Source organism: Cervus elaphus, chromosome 20, assembly GCF_910594005.1.
Source record: "Cervus elaphus chromosome 20, mCerEla1.1, whole genome shotgun sequence".
NCBI classification, from domain to species: Eukaryota; Metazoa; Chordata; class Mammalia; order Artiodactyla; family Cervidae; genus Cervus; species Cervus elaphus.
Genome location: NC_057834.1, coordinates 50,220,520 through 50,245,757, shown reverse-complemented (window position 1 = coordinate 50,245,757; position 25,238 = coordinate 50,220,520). Strand labels below are relative to the sequence as shown.

At 45.2% G+C, this 25,238-nt stretch overlaps 1 protein-coding gene across 2 annotated transcripts; it reads right to left on the bottom strand.

Annotated features, from left to right (window-relative positions):
• Positions 1–10,354: 10,354 nt before the first annotated feature.
• TRIM45 (tripartite motif containing 45) lies at positions 10,355–20,052 on the bottom strand. 2 transcript variants are annotated; one of them, XM_043877288.1, is made up of 7 exons: positions 19,681–20,052; positions 18,576–18,826; positions 16,231–16,964; positions 14,394–14,523; positions 13,660–13,774; positions 11,519–11,645; positions 10,355–10,628 (listed from the first exon to the last, which is right to left on the bottom strand). In XM_043877288.1, the coding sequence occupies exons 1-7, from the start codon at positions 19,870–19,872 to the stop codon at positions 10,480–10,482; spliced, it is 1,698 nt and encodes a 565-aa protein (XP_043733223.1). In that variant the 5' UTR covers positions 19,873–20,052; the 3' UTR covers positions 10,355–10,479. The 2 variants fall into 2 exon arrangements, with proteins under 2 accessions (XP_043733223.1, XP_043733222.1); XM_043877287.1 differs by lacking the exon at positions 19,681–20,052 and having other exon boundaries at positions 18,576–19,677.
• Between the last annotated feature and the right edge of the window lie 5,186 nt (positions 20,053–25,238).

The window sequence follows — 25,238 nt, the reverse complement described above, 5'->3', positions numbered from 1 at the left end:
AATCCTGAAACTTCTTTGTGTCCTCACCTTGGAATCTTGGGCTTTGCTGACCAGCCTTACTTTGCCAAGTCTTTCAGCTGGATTTAGACCACACTGTAGCACAAACTAAATAATAGCCTCTCCCTCCCCTCCATCACCTGCACGGATTTTGTAAATATTTGTAATGGAACTGTTACCGTTCAGTTCAGTTCAGTTCAGTCGCTCAGTCATATCCGACTCTTTGTGACCCCATGGACTGCAGCACGCCAGGCCTCCCAGTCCATCACCAACTCCCAGAGTTTACTCAAACTCATGCCCATTGAGTTGGTGATGCCATCCAACCATCTCATCCTCTGTCGTTCCCTTCTCCTCCCGCCTCCAATCTTTCCCTGATGCTGGGAAAGCTCTTTGCATCAGGTGGCCAAAGTATTGGAGTTTCAGCTTCAGCATCAGTCCTTCTAATGAACACCCAGGACTGATTTCCTTTAGGATGGACTGGTTGGATCTCCTTGCAGTCCAAGAGACTCTCAAGAGTCTTCTCCAACACCACAGTTCAAAAACATCAATTCTTTGGCACTCAGCTTTCTTTATAGTCCAGCTGTCACATTTGTACACGACTACTGGAAAAATCACAACCTTGTCTAGATGGACCTTTGTTGGCATCATAATGTCTCTGCTTTTTAATATGTTGTCTAGGTTGGTCATAACTTTTCTTCCAAGGAGTAAGCGTCTTCTAATTTCATGGCTGCAGTCACCATCTGCAGTGATTTTGGAGCCCCCCAAAATAGTCTGTTACAATTGATACTGCTTAAAAGCTAGGTAGGGCATTTGCCAGACCTAGATGCCTTAATTTTCTGTCGTAATAACACTTCATCTACAGTACAGTTATCCAATGACCAAAATCTTTTTCCAACTGAAATAAATGATAAGCTTTTTTATTCTTAGTTCTGAAATCTGTTCATTAAAAGACATATAGTGAGGAAAAAAAAAAGACACATGGTGGGGACTTCCCTGGCAGTCCCATGGTTAAGAATCAGCCTTTTAATGCGGGGGACATGGGTTTGAATCCTGGTCAGGGAACTGAGATCCCACATGTGACGGGGCAGCTAAGCCTGTGCACTGCAACTACTGAGGCCCCACAATCTAGAGCCCATGCTCCACAACTAGAGAAGTCCCCACCCCACACCTAGAGAAAAGCCTCCACGTGCCACAGAAGACCTAGTGCAGCCAGAAAAGAAAGACACATGGGGAAAAATGATGTAATACAACAGGCTTCTTCATGGCAAGTAATTCCCTAGGTGTCTGAGGTAATTGGAAAATTCAAGACTGGTCCCTAAGGTGCATAGAACTTATCCAACAGGTTTGAGAGAAGGCTGAGATTTTTTTCCCAAGTGGTATCTGGTTGAAGGAAAAAATATCAGTTCGGGGGAAGAGTAGTCTGGCTTGTAGAAACCAAGGAGATCCAAACTAAAAATTCTACCAGTTAGATCTTTATTCATTCAACAAAATATTGATTAAGCCTCTCCTGTTAAAATGTTCCAGAAACTGTCTTACACGGGGATAGTATAGTGGTTGTGTGCTGGAGTCCAGCCCCAGTGGGTCTAGGAGTACCCAAGGGATGAGTGGTGTCGGCGAGGAAGGAGACAGACACACACAGAAGGTTGCGTGGAAGAAAAAGCTCTATTTTTAGGACAGCTCAGTTTTTATAGAATGAACATTACCTCCCCCCTTAAGTCACCACATGTTACATCAGATATTGGTTTCGTGCTTCTGTCAATATTTTTCTTCCCCATATTTTTCCCCTAAGCATTCATCTGGAACATTTCCCATTACAGGGTTTTTTCCTTGAATGTCCCGTACATTAGTCTTATTGCCTCAATGGCCTAACATTTTCATTCTAACAAAAACAATATTCCACAAATTTCAGGTATAGTATGAATTCTTTGGACAATAAAACAATACATGGGAAGGGCTACAAAAACATGGTTAACATTTCTGAGAATAGTACCATGTGAAAACCTTGATAATTTTCTTTACCTGAAACCACAAAACCTCAGTCTGCAATGATTAACTATGAAGCAGCAAAGCACCTCTAAAGCAGCAAAACACCTCTATTAACAGTGAGGTGATGGCAGTGAAGCTGGTTAATATAAATCTTCTGTTGAAATCCTATGGACCCCATTTCCTAACGCTACAAAAATACCCATAATATTCCATGTTGTTTAAAGGAAGGGAAACAATGGACAAATAGCAGCAAGGAAATAGCAATAATGAAAACCCTGTCAACCAAGGAGCAAGTAAACTGAAGCAGTACATCTACTTCTAAATCTAAATGTCTCTACTCTATTCTATTCTAGAACATTATAATCTTTTAAGCAAGCAGCCAAACTATCAGTTCAGTTCAGTTCAGTCACTCAGTCATATCCGACTCTTTGCGACCCCATGAATCGCAGCACGCCAGGCCTCCCTGTCCATCACAAACTCCCAGAGTTTACTCAGACTCATGTCCACTGAGTCGGTGATGCCATCCAGCCATCTCATCCTCTGTCATCCCCTTCTCCTGCCCCCAATCCCTCCCAGCATCAGGGTCTTTTCCAATGAGTCAACTCTTCGCATGAGGTGGCCAAAGTATTGGAGTTTCAGCTTTAGCATCAGTCCTTCCAATGAACACCCAGGGCTGATCTCCTTTAGGATGGACTGGTTGGATCTCCTTGCAGTCCAAGGGACTCTCAAGAGTCTTCTCCAACACCACAGTTCAAAAGCATCAATTCTTTGGCGCTCAGCTTTCTTCACAGTCCAACTCTTACATCCATACATGACCACTGGAAAAACCATAGCCTTGACCAGATGGACCTTTGTTGGCAAAGTAATGTTTCTGCTTTTTCATATGCTATCCAGGTTGGTCATAACTTTCCTTCCAAGGAGTAAGCATCTTTTAATTTCATGGCTGCAGTCACCATTTGCAGTGATTTTGGAGCCCCCAAAAATAAAGTCTGACACTGTTTCCACTGTCTCCCCATCTATTTCCCATGAGGTGATGGGACCAGATGCCATGATCTTAGTTTTCTGAAAGTTGAGCTTTAAGCCAACTTTTTCACTCTCCTCTTTCACTTTCATCAAGAGGCTTTTTAGTTCCTCTTCACTTTCGACCATAAGGGTGGTGTCATCTGCATATCTGAGGTTATTGATATTTCTCCCGGCAATCTTGATTCCAGCCTGTGCTTCTTCCAGCCCAGTGTTTCTCATGATGTACTCTGTATATAAGTTAAATAATCAGGATGACAGTATACAGCCTTGACGTACTCCTTTTCCTATTTGGAACCAGTCTGTTCCATGTCCAGTTCTAACTGTTGCTTCCTGACCTGCATACAGGTTTCTCAAGAGGCAGGTCAGGTGGTCTGGTATGCCTTTTCCTTTTTGACTTGATGTTTCTGGTTTCCTGAGCCAGAGCAATCATGAGCATTTCTAAATAGGCTTGGACTTTTCCAGGGAGGCCTTATTACTATATATTACATTTCCAAAAATTAATAGAAAGCCCAACAACAGTAAGACAGAAAGAGGAAAGGGACATACCGGGCCCCCGGGACAACCCCGAAGGGAAGAACTGCCTTGCAGGTTCCTCTCTCATCCCATGACCTTGTCACAGATTGGGCGCATCCTGGCAGCTCCCGACAGTTGTGCATGCCTGCTAAGTTGCTTCAGTCATGTCCAACTCTTTGCAACCCCATGGACTGTAGCCCGCCAGGCTCCTCCGTCCATGCGATTCTCCAGGCAAGAATATTGGAGTGGGTTGCCATGCCCTTCTCCAGGGGGTCATCCCGACCTCAGGATTGAACACATGTCTCATGTCTCCTGCACTGGCAAGAGTTATTTACCACTAGTGCTACCTGGGAAGCCCAGTATAATGATTAATAAAAGTCAAATCCCTGCCTTCACAGACCTTACAGTCTAGGATAAGAGGACAGACAGGAAATAGAATATATATGTTAGATGGTGATGAAGCTGTGTAAGGATGATACAGAGTGTTGGAGTGGGAGTTGCTATTTTATACAGGGTAGTGAAGGACCTCTCAAATCAGATGATATTTAACAGGAGTAAAAACCTGAGCAAAGTGAGGGAGGGAAAAATGTAAGTATCTGTGAGAGGAGCATGCTAGAGGGAGGGACAGTGATTATAAAGGCTGTAAGACAGAGTTTGAGGGCCCCAGACAGGCCAGTTTTGCTGGAATAGAGTGATGGAAACTGCTCTAAGATGGGACGCCTTTGGAGGATTTTCCAGGCGGTGCTAATGGTAGAGAACTCGCCTGCCAATGCAGGAGATATAAGAAATGCGGGCTCGATCACTGGGTTGGGAAGATCCCCTGTAGGAGGGCATGGCAACCCACTCCAGTAATCTTGCCTGGAAAGTCCCATGGACAGAGGAGCCTGGTAAGCTAGTCTGTGCATGCATGCATGCTAAGTTGCTTCAGTCATGTCTGACCCTTCGTGAACCAGTGAACTGTAACTCACCAGGCTTCTATGTCCATGGGATTTTCCAGGCAAGCATACTGGAGTTGGTCACCATGCCATCCTTCAGGGGATCTTCCTGACCCAGGGATCGAACCCACATCTTTTGTGTTTCCTGCATTGGCAGGTGGCTTCTTTACCACTTGAGACAGCTGGGAAGCCCCAAACTACAGTCCGTAGGGTGGCAGAGTCAGACACAGCTGAAGCGACTAAGCACACACGCACAGGAGGTCTTTGGAATGTGTTGAGCAGAAGAGTGATATGATGTGATGTATTTTAAAGGACCTCTCTGACTGTGGGGTGGAGAATAGACTGTAGAGAATTAAGGGCAAAAGCAGAAAGATTAGTCAGAAGGTTGTTGCAAAACTCCAGATATGAAATTGTGGTATCTTAGGTCAGGATGGTTAGCCGTGTGTGGAGGCAGACAGCAGTGCTCTGCCAATGTATTTTGAAGGGATAGCCAGTAGGATTTGCCAGTGGTTTGGATGTAGTGCATGAGAGGGGAGTCACGGATGTTTCCAAGGTGATTGGCTCCACCATCTGTAAGAACAGATGTGGACTTTCCTTTTAAAGAGATATAAAAGCCTGCAGGAGAAACACTTTGGTGCTGGTGGGCAGGCAGGCAGTGAGCATTAGGTATTGAGAGTTCTGTTTTGGACATCTTAAAAATAAGGTGGTACATCCAAGTGGAGGTGTTAGGTGGGCTCTTGGATATACAGTAATCATGATGGGATTTGGAGCTGGAGATAAACTCAGGAGTCATCAGTATATAAAAGATACTTAAAAAAATTAAATAAAAGGTACTTAAACTCATGAGAGGATGACATCACCTGGGATGTAGAGGGGAGATGAAAATGCAAGGGCTGATTCTTGGAGCTCTTAAAGGTGTAGCGAATGGAGAGAGGAGGAACAACTAGCAAAGGAGACAGAAGGAAAGTTAATGAGATAGGTGATTAAGAAGAGCAATATGCGTAAGCCAAGTGAAGAAAATCTTTCTTGGAGGAGTAAGTGATCAGCTTTGTCCGATGCTGTGGATAGGTCAGAAGGATAAAGATCAAGAACTGACCCCTGGATTCCATAGCATGGATATTACTGGTGACCATGACAGGAGCTGTGGTGTGGTGAGCATGAAAGACTGGGTTAGATCTAAGAGAGGGAATGCGAAGAGGGGAAGTAGAGGTAACTGTTTGTTTACACACTTTTTTAAGGTCTTTTTAAAGGGAAGTGAAACAATGGAGTGGCTGTCAGAGAGTGATGAAGAAAACCATTATGGACTGAATGAATTATGTTCTTCCCAAATTCATGGATTGAAGCCCTAACCCCCAATGTGACAATATTTGAAGACAGGGCCTTTAAGGAGATAATTGAGGTTAAGTGAGATCGTGTGGGTGAGCTGTAAATTAGTAGGAGTGGCGTCTTGATAAGAAGAGGGAGAGACACCGGGGGTACATGTGCAAGGAAGTGGCCACGTGATGACACAGGAGAAGGTACCATCTGCAAGCCAAGGAGAGGCCTCAGGAGAAATCAACCCTGCTGGCACCTTGATCTTGGACTTCCAGTCTCCAGAACTGTGAGAACATAATTTATGTTGTTTAAGCCCCCCAGTGTGTGGTATTTTAGCAGACTAATAAAAAAATCAAGAGCAATTTGTTTTTTAAGATGGGAGGGAATTCCCTGGCATTCCTGTGGTTAGGACTTGGCACTCTTACTGTTGAGGGCCCAGGTTCAATCCCTGGTCGGGGAACTAAGATCCCACAAGCCCAGTGGTTCAACCAAAAAACAAAAAAGAAGATGAGGAATATTGTAGCATGTTTATTTTCTGAAATGAGCAATCCAATAGAGGGAGAAATTACTGGAGCAATGTTCTTGGGTTGTAGAGATGGAATGAGAACTCATATAAAAGTCTACTTTTGCTAGTATGGGTAGATTTGGGTAGATTTGTTGATATGGTGGGAAGGTTGGGAAATTCTCTTCTGAATTAGTTTTCTTGGTGAAGTAATAAGCAAGGTCCTAAGTGGAGAAGGGAAGTGGGTACAAATTGCAGTTTGAGGAGAGGTATGAAATAATTTTCTAGGAGAGTGGAAGAGTAAACAGACTAGAGAGATGTTGTCAAACTATTGGGCAATGCTAAGTCCATTGAAACCAGTGGTCTTCGATTAAAGTGAGACTAGTCATCATAACATTTTTGTTTTTTCTCCAGGATCATTCAGTTGGGTTAGATGGAGATCTAATCTGGAGTTTTTCCAGGGAAAAAGGACAGAAGGATACTACATGCAAGAATATAGTGATGTTCTGTAGAGTTTAAGCTGAGTAAGGCTGAAGGAAAGGACATGAAGCAGGAAGGGAACAGTGGGAAGGTGGTCACTATCCTGGGGACTTTAGGAAGGTAGAAGAATTACAGTCAGGTGGGTGAGCTGGAAAGATGGGAGGTTATGGTTGCAGGATGCTTAAGGTTGAGATTATGCAGAGGGAGCAGGTAGAATCAAGGTCTAGGGTATGACTGATTGTATGTTGAGTTTGGGAATAAAGAACATTAGAGAATTGGTCACAGAATTACAACCATTATGTCTACACAGATATTGAATTATTCTAAGACTGATGAGGGGTAGTACTGGAGTAGCAGCAAGTTTGATGCTAAAATCTTCAAGGAATAAGTGAGAAATGACTCAGGGCTCTGTTGATGGCCAAACCACGTACAGGTCACGAGTTGTATAGAGATGTGAGCCTCATGGCTGGCCATTTTTAAAGGGGGAATAATGGTCTAGACCACAGGACTAGAAAAGGTCAGTTTTCATTCCAATCCCAAAGAATGCTCAAACTACTATCACCCACGCTAGTAAAGCAATGCTCAAAATTCTCCAAGCCAGGCTTCAGCAATACGTGAACTGTGAACTTCCAGATGTTCAAGCTGGTTTTAGAAAAGGCAAAGGAACCAGAGATCAAATTGCCAACATCTGCTGGATCATCAAAAAAGCAAGAGTTCCAGAGAAACATCTATTTCTGCTTTATTGACTATGTCAAAGCCTTTGACTGTGTGGATCACAATAAACTGGGGAAAATTCTGAAAGAGATGGGAATACCAGACCACCTGACCCACCTCTTGAGAAACCTATATGCAGGTCAAGAAGCAATGGTTAGAACTGGACATGGACCAACAGACTAGTTCCAAATAGGAAAAGGAGTACGTCAAGGCTGTATACTGTCATCCTGATTATTTAACTTATATGCAGAGTACATCATGAGAAACACTGGGCTGGAAGAAGCACAAGCTGGAATCAAGATTGCTGGAAGAAATATCAATAACCTCAGATATGCAGATGACACCACCCTTATGGCAGACAGTGAAGAGGAACTAAAGAGCCTCTTGATGAAAGTGAAAGAGGAGAGTGAAAAAGTTGGCTTAAAGCTCAACATTCAGAAAACTAATATCATGGCATCTGGTCCCATCACTTCATGGGAAATAGATGGGAAACAGTGGAAACAGTGTCAGACTTTATTTTTTGGGCTCCAAAATCACTGCAGATGGTGATTGCAGCCATGAAATTAAAAGACGCTTATTCCTTGGAAGGAAAGTTATGACCAACCTAGATAGCATATTAAAAAGCAGAGACATTACTTTGCCAACAAAGGTCCGTCTGGTCAAGGCTATGGTTTTTCCAGTGGTCATGTATGGATGTGAGAGTTGGACTGTGAAGAAAGCTGAGCGCCGAAAAATTGATGCTTTTGAACTGTGGAGTTGGAGAAGACTCTTGAGAGTCCCTTGGACTGCAAGGAGATCCAACCAGTCCATCCTGAAGGAGATAAGTCCTGGGTGTTCATTGGAAGGACTGATGCTGAGGCTGAAACTCCAATACTTTGGCCACCTCATGCGAAGAGTTGACTCATTGGAAAAGACCTTGATGCTGGGAGGGATCAGGGGCAGGAGAAGAAGGGGATGACAGAGGATGAGATGGCTGGATGGCATCACCGACTCGATGGACATGAGTTTGAGTAAACTCCGGGAGTTTGTGATGGACAGAGAGGCCTGGCATGCTGCGATTCATGGGGTCTCGAAGAGTCGGGCACGACTGAGCGATTGAACTGAACTGAATGGTCTAGAACAGGATTATCAACAGCAGCATTATTAACACTTTGACCTGGATAATTCTTCATAGTGGGAAGCTGTTCCAAATTGATCATAAGCAGCATTCCTGACTTCTCCCCAAAAGATGCTAGTGACACCCTGATCCCAGCTATGGCAAGAAAAATGTCCGAGACTTTACTAAACATACTTGAGGGACAAATTCACTCTTGGATGAAAACCACTGATTTTAAAGCAGTAGTGCTGAGCTAAAAAACTGTTACCTGACCTCTGGGCCCAGTGATTGATTATAAAGAGTGAGGAAGAACAAGTAATATTCTCAGAGGATTACAGGACCATCAGGGCTTCTGGGAAGATCAGATTTTGGTCAGAGACAGGGCTGGAGAGAATCTTCCCAGAAAAGGGTGAGAATATAGTATCTTCAAATTTACAACTACACTGTGGCTACCTCCTTAAGGAGGAAACGTATTCCATGATGACCTGATGGTCAATGTGTTTTGTCTAATTATTTCACTTCCTTTGCTTGAGCCAACTCATCACTCTAATGAGTCACTTCTTAATGGATCTTACAATGCAGACTTCAATAATTATATTTAATACATGCTGTGTTTTTGCTATATAAGGAATCAGATATCCTAGAGCACATTGAATTGAATGTGAACACACTGAATATATACAGTGAAGACCCTGGCAGAGCTGGGGCACCAGTCCTATGTACTTCGTCTCCCAAGAATTCTCTTCCATTGAGCTGGCATGCTCTGGGAGCCAAAGCTTCTAGTTAATTTCCTAGATATGCAGACAAAAGTGAAGATGACTCTCTAGAAGACAAGGCTGTGAGATTTGAGGACGATGAAGGTATGTGGATCGCCTGGCATGAGTATATCTGTAAGGAATTTATAAGGTCCTAGTTCAACAGCATTCCCCTTTATTTGCTGGCTACGTGTCTACCCTTGACCAAATAGTAACCTTCTAGGCTCTGGGGGCTATGAGATGAACATGGTGTAGAGGGGAAGTGGGGGACCCCCACCTAAACAGCAGTATCATATGATACATTTAAGGTGTGCTAGCAACATGTGGACATGAGGAAAAGTTTTTATTCTTTGAGGGAAACAAATATCTAATGTGTACCTTGGGGAAAATTTTTTAAAAGTTATGTATCAAAAAGTTGAGGAACTAAATTACTACCATGAGCTCTAAATGCTAATGGCATAGGTACCTCCATGCCTATACAAAATAGAAGGTAGCCTCCTTGGTATAGAAATGGCACTTTTTCTTTTTGAGGGGGTAAGCCTACAGTTTATTGAATTAGATTTTGCTATTTACAGCTGAGATCACATCTACATATACTTTGTTAGTCTACATGGATACATTATTTCTAACAAGTTTAGACTTATGATGAATGGGCTCAGTCATACAAAAACACGTGCACACACTCATACTAACTGTCTTAACAACAGTAGTGCATACGTTATACACCTCCTATAAAGGCAGTTCTGATTACAAACTGCAAGTTTCAAAGATCGATCTGATTTTGAAGATGATACACACTGTGTGATTCTAAAATCTATTTTAGTCATTTTATACAGTAGCTATCTTACTGGACTACAGTACATATTTTTTAAAAGGACACTGATGAGGGGCACCATCTGGTATTTAACTTAAACCAGACAGCTGATTACCTCCCCCTCCCTGCAAAGACCTCTGGCCAAGAAGACAAATGTAATGTGGTCTCTGGTACCTGATTGCCCACATGTACCATCAGTGAATAACTCACAAAGAGATCCTCGGATTTGAGGGTATAACATAAGGCACTTTGTTTTTAATTCTATCCGTTTCTTCAGAATTAAGGTCTGTGGTCCTCTGGTGATCTGAAGCCGTGCTGGCCACAGCTGTGATCATGGACCCAGGAAGCCATCAGAAGGCCACCGTCCTCAGTAGACTCCACGGTCCGCTCTGCCCACCTGCCCATGTGCATTCCGACTTCTCCGTAAACTTCCCACAGCATGACCAGTGGGGACGTCCTGGGTGGCCTTTGTGTCCGTGGCCACAGCCTAGGTACCCACCTGCATGGTCCAAAAAGAAGAGGGAAAAACCATTAGAAGGAAGTCCAGTGGTTACCATGGAAATTAACACTCCTGGCGATATTCAGACTCATGGATATTTTTACATCTAAAAACAACCCAGTGAGGGGAACAAGCTCTCGGATGCCTCTGTAGCTGGGAGGATTCTAAAGACAGATGACAGCAAATCAATTGAAGTTAACTGGAGTTGTAAGAACAGTGTTATTTTAACACTCTGTGAACTTAAGGAGAAGAACTGGTTTGGATTTTAACATAACAAAGTCTAAATAAAAGAGAAGGGCAGAATGCTAGAAATAAACAAAATAGATCCTGAAATGTCTCTATGCAAGTTTACAAGAGCCTATGTTAAGGCTCACCATAAGAGTAAGGACAGGACAGAAGACCGAAAATAATTAGATTTCTTGCCTGGATGCTGACCTTTCTGCCCACATTTCCTTCCCCCAAGAAAAGAGCCAGACTTGGTTCAGTTGATTTATTCATCTGTTCTCCCATCCCTGCCTTGTCTGGAATTTCTTTAAGGTTTCAAAAGGAACAGGATGGGTTTATGTTTTTGACAGCGCTCAGGCTGTTGGAAAGGGTACAGACTGACCATCCCAGGAGAAGCACTGGGCTTCTAGAATCAGTGAACTGTATCAAAACTAAAAGCACTCAGAGCTTTTCATCTTGCCATTTCAGTTTCCATAACCAAGAAGCTTTAAATCAAACGTTTAGAACTGTGATACATTCAACACGCACAGACTACCTTCCTAGGAACAAAGCCTGAGTCTGAACACCCTGACCCTGGTCGCTGTGGTGCTGATCCCACTGCTGGGAGACAGGCACAGGGGGAGAACGAGGGCTTTCTGGAGCCCTCCTTACCTGGTTCTCCTTACCTGGCATGGTGCCTCCACACGCGCAGCGAGCAGTTTTCTGGCCTCCGCTGGAGCAGAACGTGCAACAGTGAAACACGCCCGGGTGTGAGCGGTGCCTTTTTCTCACGGTCACAGTGAATGGCGAGCCCTTCAGTGTTCAGACCAAGAGCAAAGAACAGCCTCATGAGTCAACAGGCGTGTGCTGAGCATCACACAGACTAAACAGCTAAGTCACAGGCCCTGCCCCTGGAGGGACGAGGACAGTAGAGGGAAACAGTGACTGGGGGTCAGAGCCAGCTGGGTGCTCAGCTGGACAGGGCCAGATACAAATGCAGTGAGAGGCGTCAAGGAGTCTGTGCTGCTGCCCTGGCACGCAGACGGCCGGACACACTGACGGTGTTCATCGCTCAGTCGTGTCTGCCTGTTTACGACCTGTGGACTACAGCCTGTGAAGCTTCTCTGTCCATGAATTCTCCAGGCAAGAATACTGGAGTGGACTGCCGTGCCCTCCTCCAGGCCTTCCTGACCAGGAATCGAACCTGGGTCTCCTGCATTACCGGCAGATTCTTTACCATCTGGGCCACCAGGGAAGCCCTAGTAAACTCAACTGTGCTTTCAAGTCACTGACTTTGGTCTCCATCTCCTCCATTCCTGAGCAGTCTAAGAACATCTGTGGTCCCTTCTCCAATTTCTCAGCCACACACTCCTATCCCTCAGATCCTAAGCCAATTCATTTTTTTTCATCCCTTCATCCTGGACACAACTGTTTACCCATCCACTCATTCTAGGTCGGTGAAGATAGATGAAATGGAGGAAGATTAGGCATGTGGTTAATAATTCTCAGATTAGAAATTCTCCTACCTGCCTTCTTTCCTTTAAGGATAATTTTCATCCTTGAATTTCTACCCTATGCTAAACAGTAAATATTTAATGAGTGTTGCTATCTGCCTGTTCCTATATGAGAATCACATACCATGCAAAAACACAAAGCAGAGAGGCTGGCAACTTAGAAGCCTTTCAGATGTTAAATCTCTCTTCGTTTAAAGAGTCTTTTTTTTGGCTATATGGTATGTGGGATCTTAGTTCCCTGACCAGGGATCAAACCCGTATTCCCTGCATTGGGAGTGCAGAGTCTTAACCATGGGATGGCCAGGGAAGTCCCTACAATCTGTTTTAAAAACAACTTGGGAGTTCAAACATGTGGTTTCAAATTCTGATTTTTCTACCCAGGTACTGTGTGTTGTGGCAAGTTTGTTTTCTTGGTCTAATTGAATGATGATCCTTATGTTTGAGTGGTTTGTTAGAAAAGTGAAATAATGTTTGAAAATATATCTAACCTATCTGGCATCCTGTAAGTAGGCAAGCAGCAAGTGGCTACTATGAGTCTTCCCAGGGCACAGCCCAGAAACCTAACACATCCTGATACTCTGTGGTGTTTCTTGTCCCCGCCAGTGTTGATTTCCGGTTAGGGGAAACCCTCTGGCAGCTTGTATGTCAGCAGAGATTCTGCTGGACATGTTGAGTGTAACTCAATTTTTAAAAATTCATAATCTTTACACCAGAAAAGTGTTACATATATCTGTGGAGGTGATGTAGTAACCATGGTAACAGAGAAGCATATATATATATATATACATGCTCACACACATGTATACATATAAACACAGTAGAGAATTATCTGGGCAAATAGGGAGATTGTTGACTGATCAGTTACAGGAGAGGGCATAGCTCTCCCAGTGGTATTCCCATAAGTCCATGTCTGGTCATAGTCTGAACAAAGCCAGAAAATCCTGAGTGAGGTTATATTTCTTGTAAGTGTGCATACTCATCTGCTGGTAGATTGCCCGCTGTGATCAAGGCATCTTTCCCAAATTAAGAACTCCAACAATCTAACTGGGAGAATGACAAAATACAGGCATAACTGCTAAGAGGTGAAGTAGGAATAAAGAGGTTTCAGGATCACCAGTATCCTATAGTAAGAATAACAGCTGCAAAATCTGGGCCCTTTCTTGAGTGAGGTGAAGTAAGAAAGAAGAGAATCCCAGTCAATCCCTCTACACAGCTGGTCCTGTGTGAAATGTCTCCACATTCTAAGATGACAAAACCGAGGGGAGGAGGGGGCGGGGTGAAAGGTCAGGAAGTGTAGGCAAGGCCTCACTTACCTGCACGTGCTGCTCCTTGACACAGACCAACACAGTATAGGTGCCGGGTTCCTTGGGCGTATAGGAAACATAGTATGTCCCATCCTTGTTATCATGGACCATCGTTTTGACGGGACTGTATAGAAACGGGAGTTCAAAAATACCACTCATTCTCACAAAGCCTACATCAGTTGCCTGCTCATTTAGGATGTAAATGCTATACCATACAGCCAATGTTAATTTTAAATGTCCCCCAGGCAGGATGTGTCTTCTCCTTGTCTCAGAAATTAACTTTACAATACAAGGTAACATAAATCCTCATTTAATCTGACATTCAGAAGACTTCCTGAAAACATCAGTGTTCTCTCTAACCAGCTTCTGTCATACCTCCTGCTCTTCTTCCTCCCTCCTCCATCCTCCAATCCTGAAGACTTCGCTTATAACTTCGCTCCCAGCACAAATAGTAAGCATGGGGCTGAACTCTGAGGAGGGCACCATTCAGTCTAACACAGTATATTTTGCAGTCTATTCAAAGCTTGGGATAAAGACACTCTGCGGGGGCAGATGAGACCTTTGGGAGAGAATCAAATAGCAGCCTAAAACCCACACAAGGAATTGCATCTGGTCCACATGGTCCTATGGCGCTTTTTAATGGCATCATGGGGGAGGTAGGCTGGAACTACTGCAGTTACGGCCCCGTGACGGCAAAGAACCTTGGATTTCCAGGTCCATGATGCCTGAGTCTTGATACAAACCTGTCTTTCTTATCTTTAGGGACTACTGTGACTTGAACATTGTCTCCTCCCCTGCCCACGCTCTCTCCTGTTGCATCCTTACAAAGCACGGTGAAAGAGGCTGGCTGTTTCTCACGGGCTCTGTGAAGATCTGTGGAAGATAAACACTCAGTCCTCAATCTCAAAGGTCAACCGTAGCGACGGCGTCCCCAGATCAGACACCATCTTGCTTTTTCTGTTTAGTACAAAAGGTCGTGTTTCTGGTTTCCTCCCTTTCTTTTCTCTTCCTGTCTGTTTCTTGGAGCATACTTCTTGGGAGTCACTTCTGGTGAGCCTGGTTCTCGCTCAGCCAGCAGTAGCTCTTGGATTGTAAAGGATCCTGGATCTTAATTTCAGCCTTAAGAAAGCTTTGAAAAATCTTAGGCTTGACAAATGTATTCAGAGAATAAAAGACAGGCTGTGCTGTGGTGTTGTGCTTAGTAGCTTAGTTGTGTCCAACTCTTTGCAACCACATGGACTGTAGCCCACCGGGCTCCCCTGTCCATGGGGACTCTCCAGGCAAGAATGCTGGAGCGGGTTGCCATGCCCTCCTCCAGGGGATCTTCCCAACCCAGGGATCAAATCCAGGTCTTCCACATTGCAGGCGGACCTTTTACAGTCTGAGCCACCAGGGAAGCCCCCAAAGAGAGGCTGTAACCCCAAACTACCCTCTCCGAGCGACAGATCCTGCTAGAAGGGGCAGGAGGTACAGGTAACCAGCTCAGACTCTTCATGCCTAAAGTCCTCTACGGCATGGTGGCTGTGCCTTGGCATTGGGGGGCATATTCAATAGCTACAGCCTCTGGCCCAGGGCTTCCCTGATAGCTCAGATGGTAAAGAATCTGCCTGCAATGCAGGAGATCTAGGTTTGATCCCTGGGTTGGGAAGATACCCTGGAGAAGGGAATGGCTACCCATTCCAGTATTCTTGCCTGGAAAATTCCATGGACAGAGGAGCCTAGCAGGCTACGGTCTATGAGGTCACAAAGAATCAGACATGACTGAGCAACTAACACTTTCACTCCACTTCTGGTTCAGAAGACAGATGAAATAGGCTTTTTTATCTGGGGTCTGTGAACTATTATGAGGCCTTCTGAGGGGTGAAGAATCTCCTAAAATTGTATGCTCAAATAAGTGGGCATTTTCTTGTGGAGAGATCATTCTCAAAGGGATCTGTGACCTCCAAGCAGGTAAGAATTCCTGTGCCTGGGTCAGGATGACTCTAGAATACAATCTTCCTGTGAGAACTGATCTGTGAAATAGGTTTGAATAATGTGCTTCCTTTAGGAAGAGAACACCATGGTCAAAAGAAATTGTTTCTCTCCCTACTGACTGAAATGCCTACCACATTCTTTTCAATGCCAGTATCTGGCTTCCATGAACCAGAAAGGGCATCAAAGAAAGCAAACCATCATCCCTTCCTCCTCACTCCTCAGAAATTCTCTTCAGAACCATCCTCTCCAAACAAGCCATCCTCTCTGAACAGGCAGGATTTCACTCTACCCTGAGGTCTATGCTGTTATGTCTTAAGGGCACTGCCTCGGTTCTGTCACCTGAGAGAAGTGGTCTGATCCTTGAGTTCCTTGGTTGTTAACTACTTTTTTCAAGTGGAAAAGGGTCAAGCCTCACCCCTGTCTGGGATCTTAAGTGCAACCTGACCAGAACAAACCAGAAAGAAAAGGACATGGGAGGGATCACCATCTGTTAGATGGGTGTGACTCTCTCCCTAGCTGAATGAAGGCCGTAGCTGAAAATGCCACATGTCTTTGACACCATGTCCTGCCGCTGCCCTTCCATGCCAATGGGAGATGTCGCCCTACCTTCCCCTTGGAGGACACATTTGGCTGGATCGACCTCTTTGGTGTTGATGGCCCCGTAAACTTCATAGCCACGGCACAGGCCTGCTTTCTCCTTGGGAGAGAAGGCTATCTTCTCGTTGACTCCGGGATGGGCACTGTATTCCACTTTGTTCAGCTTGGTGAGCCGCTCCACCACCACCCCCTTGGTGATGAGGATCTCCAGGTCGGAGCCGCTGGCCAGCAGGTGCTCGGTGAACTCCACTCCAGTCCGCATGTCTGCCAGCAGCTGCTCCAGTTGTGCCTTTTGCAGCTGCAGAGAGTTTTCCTTCTGGACTCGGATGTCTTCCAGCTGCTTCAGCAGCTTGTCCCGATGCTCCTCGATGGCCTTGATATAGCCCTCGGAGAAGGTGCGGATGTCAGCGGCTACGGCCTTCACCCGCTCCTGCAGGGCGCTGTTGGTCCCTTTGATCTGTACCAAGGCCTCCTCCAGGGCCTCCATGTGGGGCTGGGTACCCCTGAGCAGCTCCCGCACGGAGTCCCCGTGCTTGTGAATAATGTTGCTAGTGAAGTCACAGGGGTGCTCCCGATGCTCCCCCACCACGCAGTCCCGGCACACAGGCCGGTCGCAGAGCTCACAGAACAGCCTCAGCTCCTCTGCAGGGTGAGCAGGACACAGAATGGGCTTCCCGATCTGGCTGTAGCCTTTTAAATCTTTCAGGTCCACCATGGTATGGTAGGTCGTCTTCTTCTGCCGCCTAGAGGCAAACAAAGGCACGAATGGAAAATGAGGGGATGAGTCTAGCAGGGAAACAAACAGTCTAGCAGCTTTAAGGGCATGGGTTCTGAAGTCCAACAAATCTGGGTTCAGTTCCTTGTTCTAACCTCTTACTAATGAGTCTCTAGGATTCCAGTTCCTCCTCTATACACTGGGGCAATACATATGTGAAAGGGCTGCTCTATGGGACGAAATGATAGTAGGCTAGGGCTCTATGGCTTGGTGCATCACTTTGCAACGCTAAGGCTACCTCCTGGGACTTTTCCCAAAGAGTTCATTTGTCAAGTTTAGGCAAGAGCCACAGCCTAGTGCTACAGCAAGCTAGAGGGGAGAGTTTGGTGGAGACCAGCAGTGAGATGAGACTGTGCCAGACGGCTTAGCAATAAACTTCAGGCAGTTAAAAAGCAGCTAGCTGGGCACAACAGAGTCTCCCTCAGCTTTCATCGAACTCTCTGGGAAAGCATTTCCTTTGATCAATGCCTCCGCCACCCAAAGCAGCAAGCTAGAATTTTCTAGAGGAAAGTCATCAACATTATTAGAAAGAGTAAAATCAGTGGTCAGTAGAACCAAAGCTCTCTTTTAATTCCCTCTTTTTATAGCCCTCTAGAAATTCAGGGAAATCCCCAGAAACCACGGTGACTGTTCAGAGTTACACCATGTGTTTAGTGTTTTAGCAACGTCAAGCTTACATGCCTGTTCTGGCACCAGAAGAGTGGCTGTGGGCAAAACAGGGTCAGCTGTTGAGCTGGCAGCAAAGTAGTCATCATTACAAGGTAAAAATAGAAGGACTGAAGACTGCTAACTTGTTCTGTTGGTAAGGCCAGAAAACACCTCGAAGGCAGAACTTAAAAAGCACTGTAGCTAATCCTGAAACATTGGCCATTTCATATTGTGATGTTCTGGAATGGGGGGGGAGGTGGTCTGAAGGCACAAAGTGACTTCCTGTGACAAACTGTTTACCAAACAGCATAAAAGACATAATCCCCACCCCAAGTCCATCTCACCGAGTTCCAGAGTACCTCGAGGGTACAGGGCAAAGGTGGAGGTGGTATCCCACCGATCAGCACCTTATACTGGGAAGGCGACAGAGATGAGCAGAGAAAACACCGCAGGCAGGTAGAAGATTTGGATTTTAAATTCAATTGTTACATACTACTTACCAGTTATGGGACCCTGGCATATCACACACTGCTGAGCTTCAGTTTCCTCCAATAATAAATAAGGGTGAAAACAGTGCCTGCTTTTCTATGAGTTCCAAGGATCAAATGAGACTGAGGGCAGGGGATCTGCTATCATACTCTTTCTCTAGCACCCCGGACGAATGATTGATGAGCCAAGGAAACTGGGTAAGAACTTTGTAAACTGAAACGGACCCTGCAAACCTCTGATGCTATTATTACCATGGGTATTACATAAAGGCTGCAGAATTTAACTACTGTTCTGGAATATCTGTAATCACATTGTATACTGTTCTCTGACTTTCCACGGCATTTGAGCTTTCCTTTCCATCTGCTCACCAAGGGATTTCTCTGCCTTGACTCCTCTTTATACTCCACTCTTAAGCCACACCAGGTGGGTATCCCATCTTTACCTATGAGCCTGACAGCAGAAGTGGCAGAGATTGGCTTTGCAGGTCTGACACCTCTTCTCCACTTCCCTGTCGCTGCACAGGTCACACACCAGGCCCTGGCCTTCCCCACGCAGACTCTCCAGCATCACATCATTCATGGCCAGGTGGTCTATGGTTAAAGCCTTCACTCCACCCATGGGCAGGTCCACCTGAGCATCACATACCGGACAGAGGATGCCAATCTGTGGCTGCAGAGCGCGTGGCTTGAGTTCCTGGAATATGGACCCCTCAGAGCTTGTGTCAGATTCTCCCCCTCGGATGTCCACTACTGAGAAGGGTTCCAGCTGCTCCAGACAGGTGGTGCAAACTGTGTGCAAACAAGGCAGGAGCCTGGGGGCTTCGAAAAGCCCCCTGCACAAAGGGCAGTGAGTTTTGCCTGAGTTTCCAGCTGCGGTCCCACTGGGGAGTTTGCCCACGAAGCCCAGCAGCGGCCTCCTCTTTTCTGCCATATTCCCCACGTTTGTGCTCAGTATCAGAAAAGGCCCTGGGCAGTTCTATAATGAAGTAGCAGGTGATTAGGCCCACCCAAAGAGACAGTTTCCAAAACTTGTACAGAGACCGTGGGGACTCTCTCTTTGGCAAATCAAAGGGCAAAAAGGAAAAAGAGTATTCCTCAAAGGAGCCACCCACAGATCTACTCAGCAAGGCTTCCTCCTTAGCAAGGCATCCCATACCAGACACGCCCACGCCCTCCTCGGCCCCCCAAGTCCTCCTCCCCGGAAGCGCTTCCAGCTCTAGGTCTCCAGCTAATCCTGTTGTCGACTCCTGGACCCCTGCACCTCTATCACCCTCTACTACCCCCCACCCCACCGCCTGCCCCACTGATCCCACGCCGGACACGCGACAACTGCCACCCCCGCCCCCGCGTGATGCGCTTGGGGGGGTCCTCCGCTCCTTCCTTCCACCCGGCCCTCCGCGGAAGGCACGCGGCGGACCAGGGAGCTGCGAGCCCCCGCTGCCTTCTCGGTTGCCACCACCTCCCCACCGTTCGGTCCAAGGCGCTCGACGGCTCTGGTCCCGCCTCGCACCAATCCCAGCCCGGGGCTACTCAGACGACTCCAATCACCGTCAGAGAGGGGCGGCCGTCGCCGCTGCGAGCCCCGCCGCCCTCCAGAGTGACACCAGCAGCATCCAATAAGCTTTGGAAATTCCACATCTTCGCCGGTCCTCTCCGGGGAGGGGCGATAGCCGGGGGCGGGGCGGCCTCAGGGCTTGGGCCTCGGAAGAGAAAAAGGGTAAGGCTGTGAGTGAGCGGCATAGTATAGCCAGCGTCACCATTTTACGGCGACTGTCTCCCTCTCTATGGCTCTGGCGACCAGAGAGGTCAGAGGACAACTTAGAAAGCTGCGCTGATGTGCCACGGGGAAGGTTTCCTTTGCGCCCTCGGATTGGTCCCACGAACCCACCCTGGGGCCTCCCATTGGTGGCTGGCGCTGTCAGTTGCCCCAAGCTCCGCCCAGGGCTTGTCGAGAGTTGGAGGGGGAGGCGTTTTCTTGGTTCCCGAGTCCTTGGAAACGGCGAATGGTGCGTTATCTTTGGTTGTACTGTGAACCTGCGAGTTCCCCTCTGGGCCTCCCAGCTTATTTTAATTCAGGAGTCCTTGAGGCCATGCGTGCGGGTTACCAGAGCTTCTGGAAGCGGCTCGCTGGGTCCTGGCATTTTCCGGGCCAGGCTGGTTCCGTGGACCCATCAGGGAAAGGTCTAGCTTTGCCTTCGTGTGGCACTCGCCGGGAAGCTCGAATCCCGGTTCCCTGGGGCTTGAGAAGCTGTTGTTTCGTCCGTCGGGGCTAGAGGTGCCGATGACTAAGGAGTTGTCAACCAGAGTTCTACAGTTTTATGTAAGAGAAAGAGGGCAAGTTTGTCCCGCTTTTTTTTTTTTTTTTAAATCAGAGAGGGCCCATGACTGGTCACAATGGCATAGTGGAAGATGTCAAAGTAGGATAAGTCCTCTGTGGGCTCACAGAATAGTGGGAAGATGAACACGTCGGACATCCTTTACTTCACAATTTCTCTGTCTTCTTTAAGTGTTCTTAGAAGGAGTCTCCTGATTTGGCTGTATGGGGAATTTGCTACACTTGGCATCTAGGACTTGTGCCTCCACAATTCCAGAAATGGTAACACTCTGGTTCCTTACGCTCCACCTGTTCTTATTATCTTAAGACCGACTGCTGCTGCTGCTGCTAAGTCACTTAAGTCGTGTCCGACTCTGTGTGATCCCATAGAGGGCAGCCCACCAGGCTCCCCCGTCCCTGGGATTCTCCAGGCAAGAACACTGGAACGGGTTGCCATTTCCTTCTCCAATGTGTGAAAGTGGAAAGTGAAGTTGCTCAGTCGTGTCCGACTCTTAAGGACCCCATGGACCACAGCCTACCAGGCTCCTCCATCCATGGGATTTTCCAGGCAAGAGTACTGGAGTGGGGTGCCATTGCCTTCTCCGGTAAGACCGACTAGGATGCCTGATTATCTCACGACTTGCTTTGTTCATGACTTTGCCTACTTGATTTGCACCCAGTGGGCAACTGTCTCAATGATGTCTTCATTATCCATTTCATGCTATAGGCACCAGTGCCTGGAGCCTAAGCTTTAAAAAATATGGAATCTGAAACAAACAAACAGAAATTTGACTTTGAAATATGAAAAGAAAACTATAAAGTGAAAGTCGAAATGTTCAGCCATTTCCAAAATATGTCAGTGAGTCATATGCTACATTTATATGTGAATTACATAGAATTTCCAAAAGTAAGCACATCTAGAAGGTCTTAAAATAGTCTTTACCTGGTTTTCTTCAGCTTCTTGTTCTTCTCCATACCTACTGATTCAGATTCTGCTTTCTTCACTCCAGTATGCTGGAGTAAGTCACAGAAACTGTGCAGACTTGGGTTTGCCATTTATTCTTACTCTGAACTTCACCTCAACTCTCCCTGATGTCTGGAGATGCTTTACTTCATCTCTTATTCATGCTTTCTCATGTTTCCCATGGTAGATGTTCCAGGCTTCCCTTGTTTAAGAAGTGCTTTTGAATTTACCTGTATATTATCTCCTTTAACCTCAACTGTATGAGGAAAGTCTCAAATTTGGTGGCTAGCCCAAGGTAGAACAAATGAAACTTGAACTCTTATCTTATGATGCCATGTTTGAGAGTCTAGCCCAATCACCTGTAGCCTTTTCTTCCCCAGCTTCTTAAGCGTTGAATCACTTATAAACTCAGCAGGTATCTGCCTTTAATTGGGTGAGAAAAGCAAGTCACTCACTTTTTGCTAAAAAAAAAACAACTGTGATTTGTCGCAACTCCTCTCAGACATCTGGCTTCTTTTTTTCTATTCCAAGGTTAACCCCATAAGACTTTTGCTCTTTATTCCAACCTTTCCTGCCTTCTTAAAACATTGCTGTCCCTACATTTTCAATCAGTCCTTAACTAGCACATTCTTTTACCAAATTCTCCCTTGACTAGGCTGCCTTTCAACTTACTTACCTTTGTGACCCTCACCATTACATTTCGCAAAAGACTAGTCCCACTTTATGCTTTCACCCATTTTTTCCCTCTCCCAAAGTCCCTGTTGAGACTTCGCTCTTGCGGATCACAAGTGACCAGTCACTGCCCTTTTCTCACTCAGGTCTCTTTAATGTTCACCATTGTTATGTACTTTTTCATCCTTAAAACTTGCTTCCCTTTTGCCTTTTGAAATATTCTACTCTCCTGGCCTTCTAATTGCTTGGACAGCTTTTCACATTCTCTTTCCTCACTGATTCCGCTTGCTCCACTTTATCCCCTGCCTTTACTTCTTGTGCAGTTGATCCTCAGATTCACACTTTCGGTACTGACCTCTCTCTTGAGCTTTGGTCATAGCCATTTATTATAAACCTGTGCCCAAATGTAGCCCCATCACCTTAGGCCCCACATATCTTAAACTTCAGTGAACTTCTTTTTATCACTAATCTGTATTCTCTGAATTTTTCTGTTTTATTCTCTCAAGGATATTATTCTCCTGCCTCCAGCATGACACTTTATAGTGCTCTTAGCTTCCTTTTTCTTTTTCCATATCCAAGCAGGTACCAGTTTCTTTCCATCCGTACAGCCAACATCTTACTGTGGAGAACTTTCAGATGATAAGGACTTACTTTGAGGATTAGAATAGTTTCTGAATTATTCCTATCCTCTGTTTTTTTTCTCTACACAGTTTTTCCAAATTAATTGTAAAAATATGGGACAAATCAACATTTCTAAAAGCTTCAGTAGCTCCCAGGCTCCCTCTATAGGGTGAAATCTGGATTCCTTAATAGATTCATGAAACTGACCTTTTAGTTGGACTTAAATATTGCCAAGCACATTTCTTAGTCTTATCCAATTTTCTCTTCAGAATTCTTCCACCTTTATTATTTAAACATACTCTTCACACTACTTTCTTGAAACTTTCCCTGTTGTTTCAGCGCTCCAGATTTGAACTCCAATAGCTATTTTAATGGAGAAAGAAATGGCAACCCACTCCAGTATTCTCGCCTGGAGAATCCCATGGACAGAAGAGCCTGGTGGGCTACAGTCCATGGAGTCACAAAGAGTTGGACACAACTGAGTGACTAAAGAGAGAGAGAGAGAGCTATTTTTAAACAAATTTATTAAAGTGTAGTTGATTTACAGTGTTGCATACAACATAGTGATTCAGTTATATATACATTGTTTTTCATGTTCATTTTTCATTATGACTTATCACAGGATATTGAATATAGTTCCCTGTGCTATACAGTAGGGCCTTGTTGTTTGTCCATTCTATATGTAATAGTTTGTATCTGCTACTGCTAAACTTCCAAGCCATCTCTTCCCTCACTCACCCTCCTCCTTGGTAACCACAAGTTTATTCTCCGTGTCTGTGAGCCTGTTTCTATCTCATAGGTAAATTCATTTGTGTCGTATTTTAGATTCCATATATAAGTGATATCACATGGTATTTGTCTTTCCTTTTCTGATTTACTTCACTTAGTATGCTAACCTCTAATTCTGTCTATGTTGCTGGAAGTGGCATTATTTCATTCTTTTTTATGGTTGAGTAGTATTCCATTGTACATATGTGCCAGATCTTTTTTATTGTTCATCTGCCGGTGGATGTTTAGGTTATTTCCATGTCTTGGCTATTGTGAACAGTGCTGTTGCAAATATATGGGTGCATTTATCTTTTTGAATTACAGTATTGTCTGGATATATACCCAGAGGTGGGATTACTGGGTCAGATGGCAACTTGCTTATACTTTTAGTTTTTCAGTTGTGCTACATTCTGGTATTAAGTGTTTTTAATTTATTATGTATATATATGTATATATGTGTACATGTACACACACACACACACGTATTTTTTGTCTCTTTGTTAAGATGAAAAACCCTTGGCAACCAATTCCATGCCTACATAGTAGACATCTAATACAGACTTGTTATTGATGAGGCAAGTGAACGATCCCAAAGTAGAATGGGGCTACTTGCAACCAAGAGATTTATGGATCATGCAGACCACAAGTGATATGGGATAAGATTATGGGAGAGAATTATTTAAGGAGTCTCCTTTCTTAGAATTAGTTAGTGTTTTAGTCCATGTTCACATACTGCTTCATCTTTTTGGGTACCCTGGGAAGCAAATAGTTACAGGGAAGTGCAAAAGTCTTGGGATCAGAGGAATAGGACTGAGGAAAGGGCCAGGTCTGTCGAAGTGTCTAAGGAGTTTCACTGCACTCCTGTGGCTCAGCGGGTAAGGAATATGCCTGCAATGCAGGAGACACAAGGGACAAGGATTCAATACCTGAGTCAGGAAGATCCCCTGGAGGAGGAAATGGCAACTCAGTTCAGTATCCTTGCCTGGAAAATCCCATGGACAGAGGAGCCTGGTGGGCTACAGTCCACAGGGTCACAAGAGGCAGCGATTAAGCCACTAAACCTGTAGCCCAAGATAGGGAAAGTACCAAAGGCAAGAAGGCCAGGAACAGAGGATGACCCATCAGGAAATCGGCACATCTGGATTGGACAGTTTGCCTTATTAGCACCACCAGACATGGGGTGAATGTACAGTAGTGAACCAGAGAACTAGAGAGCTATGTCAGGCTTCCCTTTCACCATTATCCCTGTTTCTGTCATTCACCATCCTTCCCTCCTTTGAAAAGCAAAAGAATCCTTTCTTCTAAGATCTGTGCTTTAAAGCCCAGTCTCATCTACTTCCTCCTCTGTCTTCATCCTTTCTTTTCTGATGGGTTTTTCTTCCAACTCATACCCATATTTAAGTCTCTTCTTCTACCTTACAACCCCGTCTTTAGCTCTTGATTTCACTTTCCCTCTTAAAAAGAATATTTTACATTTGCTTCTGTAATCCTCCTCACATTTTACTCCTAAACATAGTATAAACTGGCTTTTGTTCTCACCATCCCCTGAAATTGCTTTTGCTATAGTCCCTGATAACTTCCCCCTTGCTCTGTCTAGTGGATACTCTTCAGTTATTATCTAACAGAATTTGTTATAGCTTCTGACATTGACAGTTTCTTCTTGAAACTTTCTCCTCCTCGGTTTCTCTAACACTATGCTTGATTTTTCTTCCTCTTCCAGCCCTTCTCACCACTACTTTTCTTCTCCTTGCAGTGTACTATTTCTTG

Coding starts and splice junctions, on each gene's coding strand:
- TRIM45 (XM_043877287.1), bottom strand. CDS start 19,063: ATGGCAGAAAAGAGGAGGCCGCTGCTGGGCTTCGTGGGCAAACTCCCC. Junction 13,775..14,393: donor CCTAAAGATAAGAAAGACAG/GTTTGTATCAAG, acceptor GTTTCTATACAG/TCCCGTCAAAACGATGGTCC. Junction 10,629..11,518: donor GTGTGGAGGCACCATGCCAG/GTAAGGAGAACC, acceptor TGGACCATGCAG/GTGGGTACCTAGGCTGTGGC.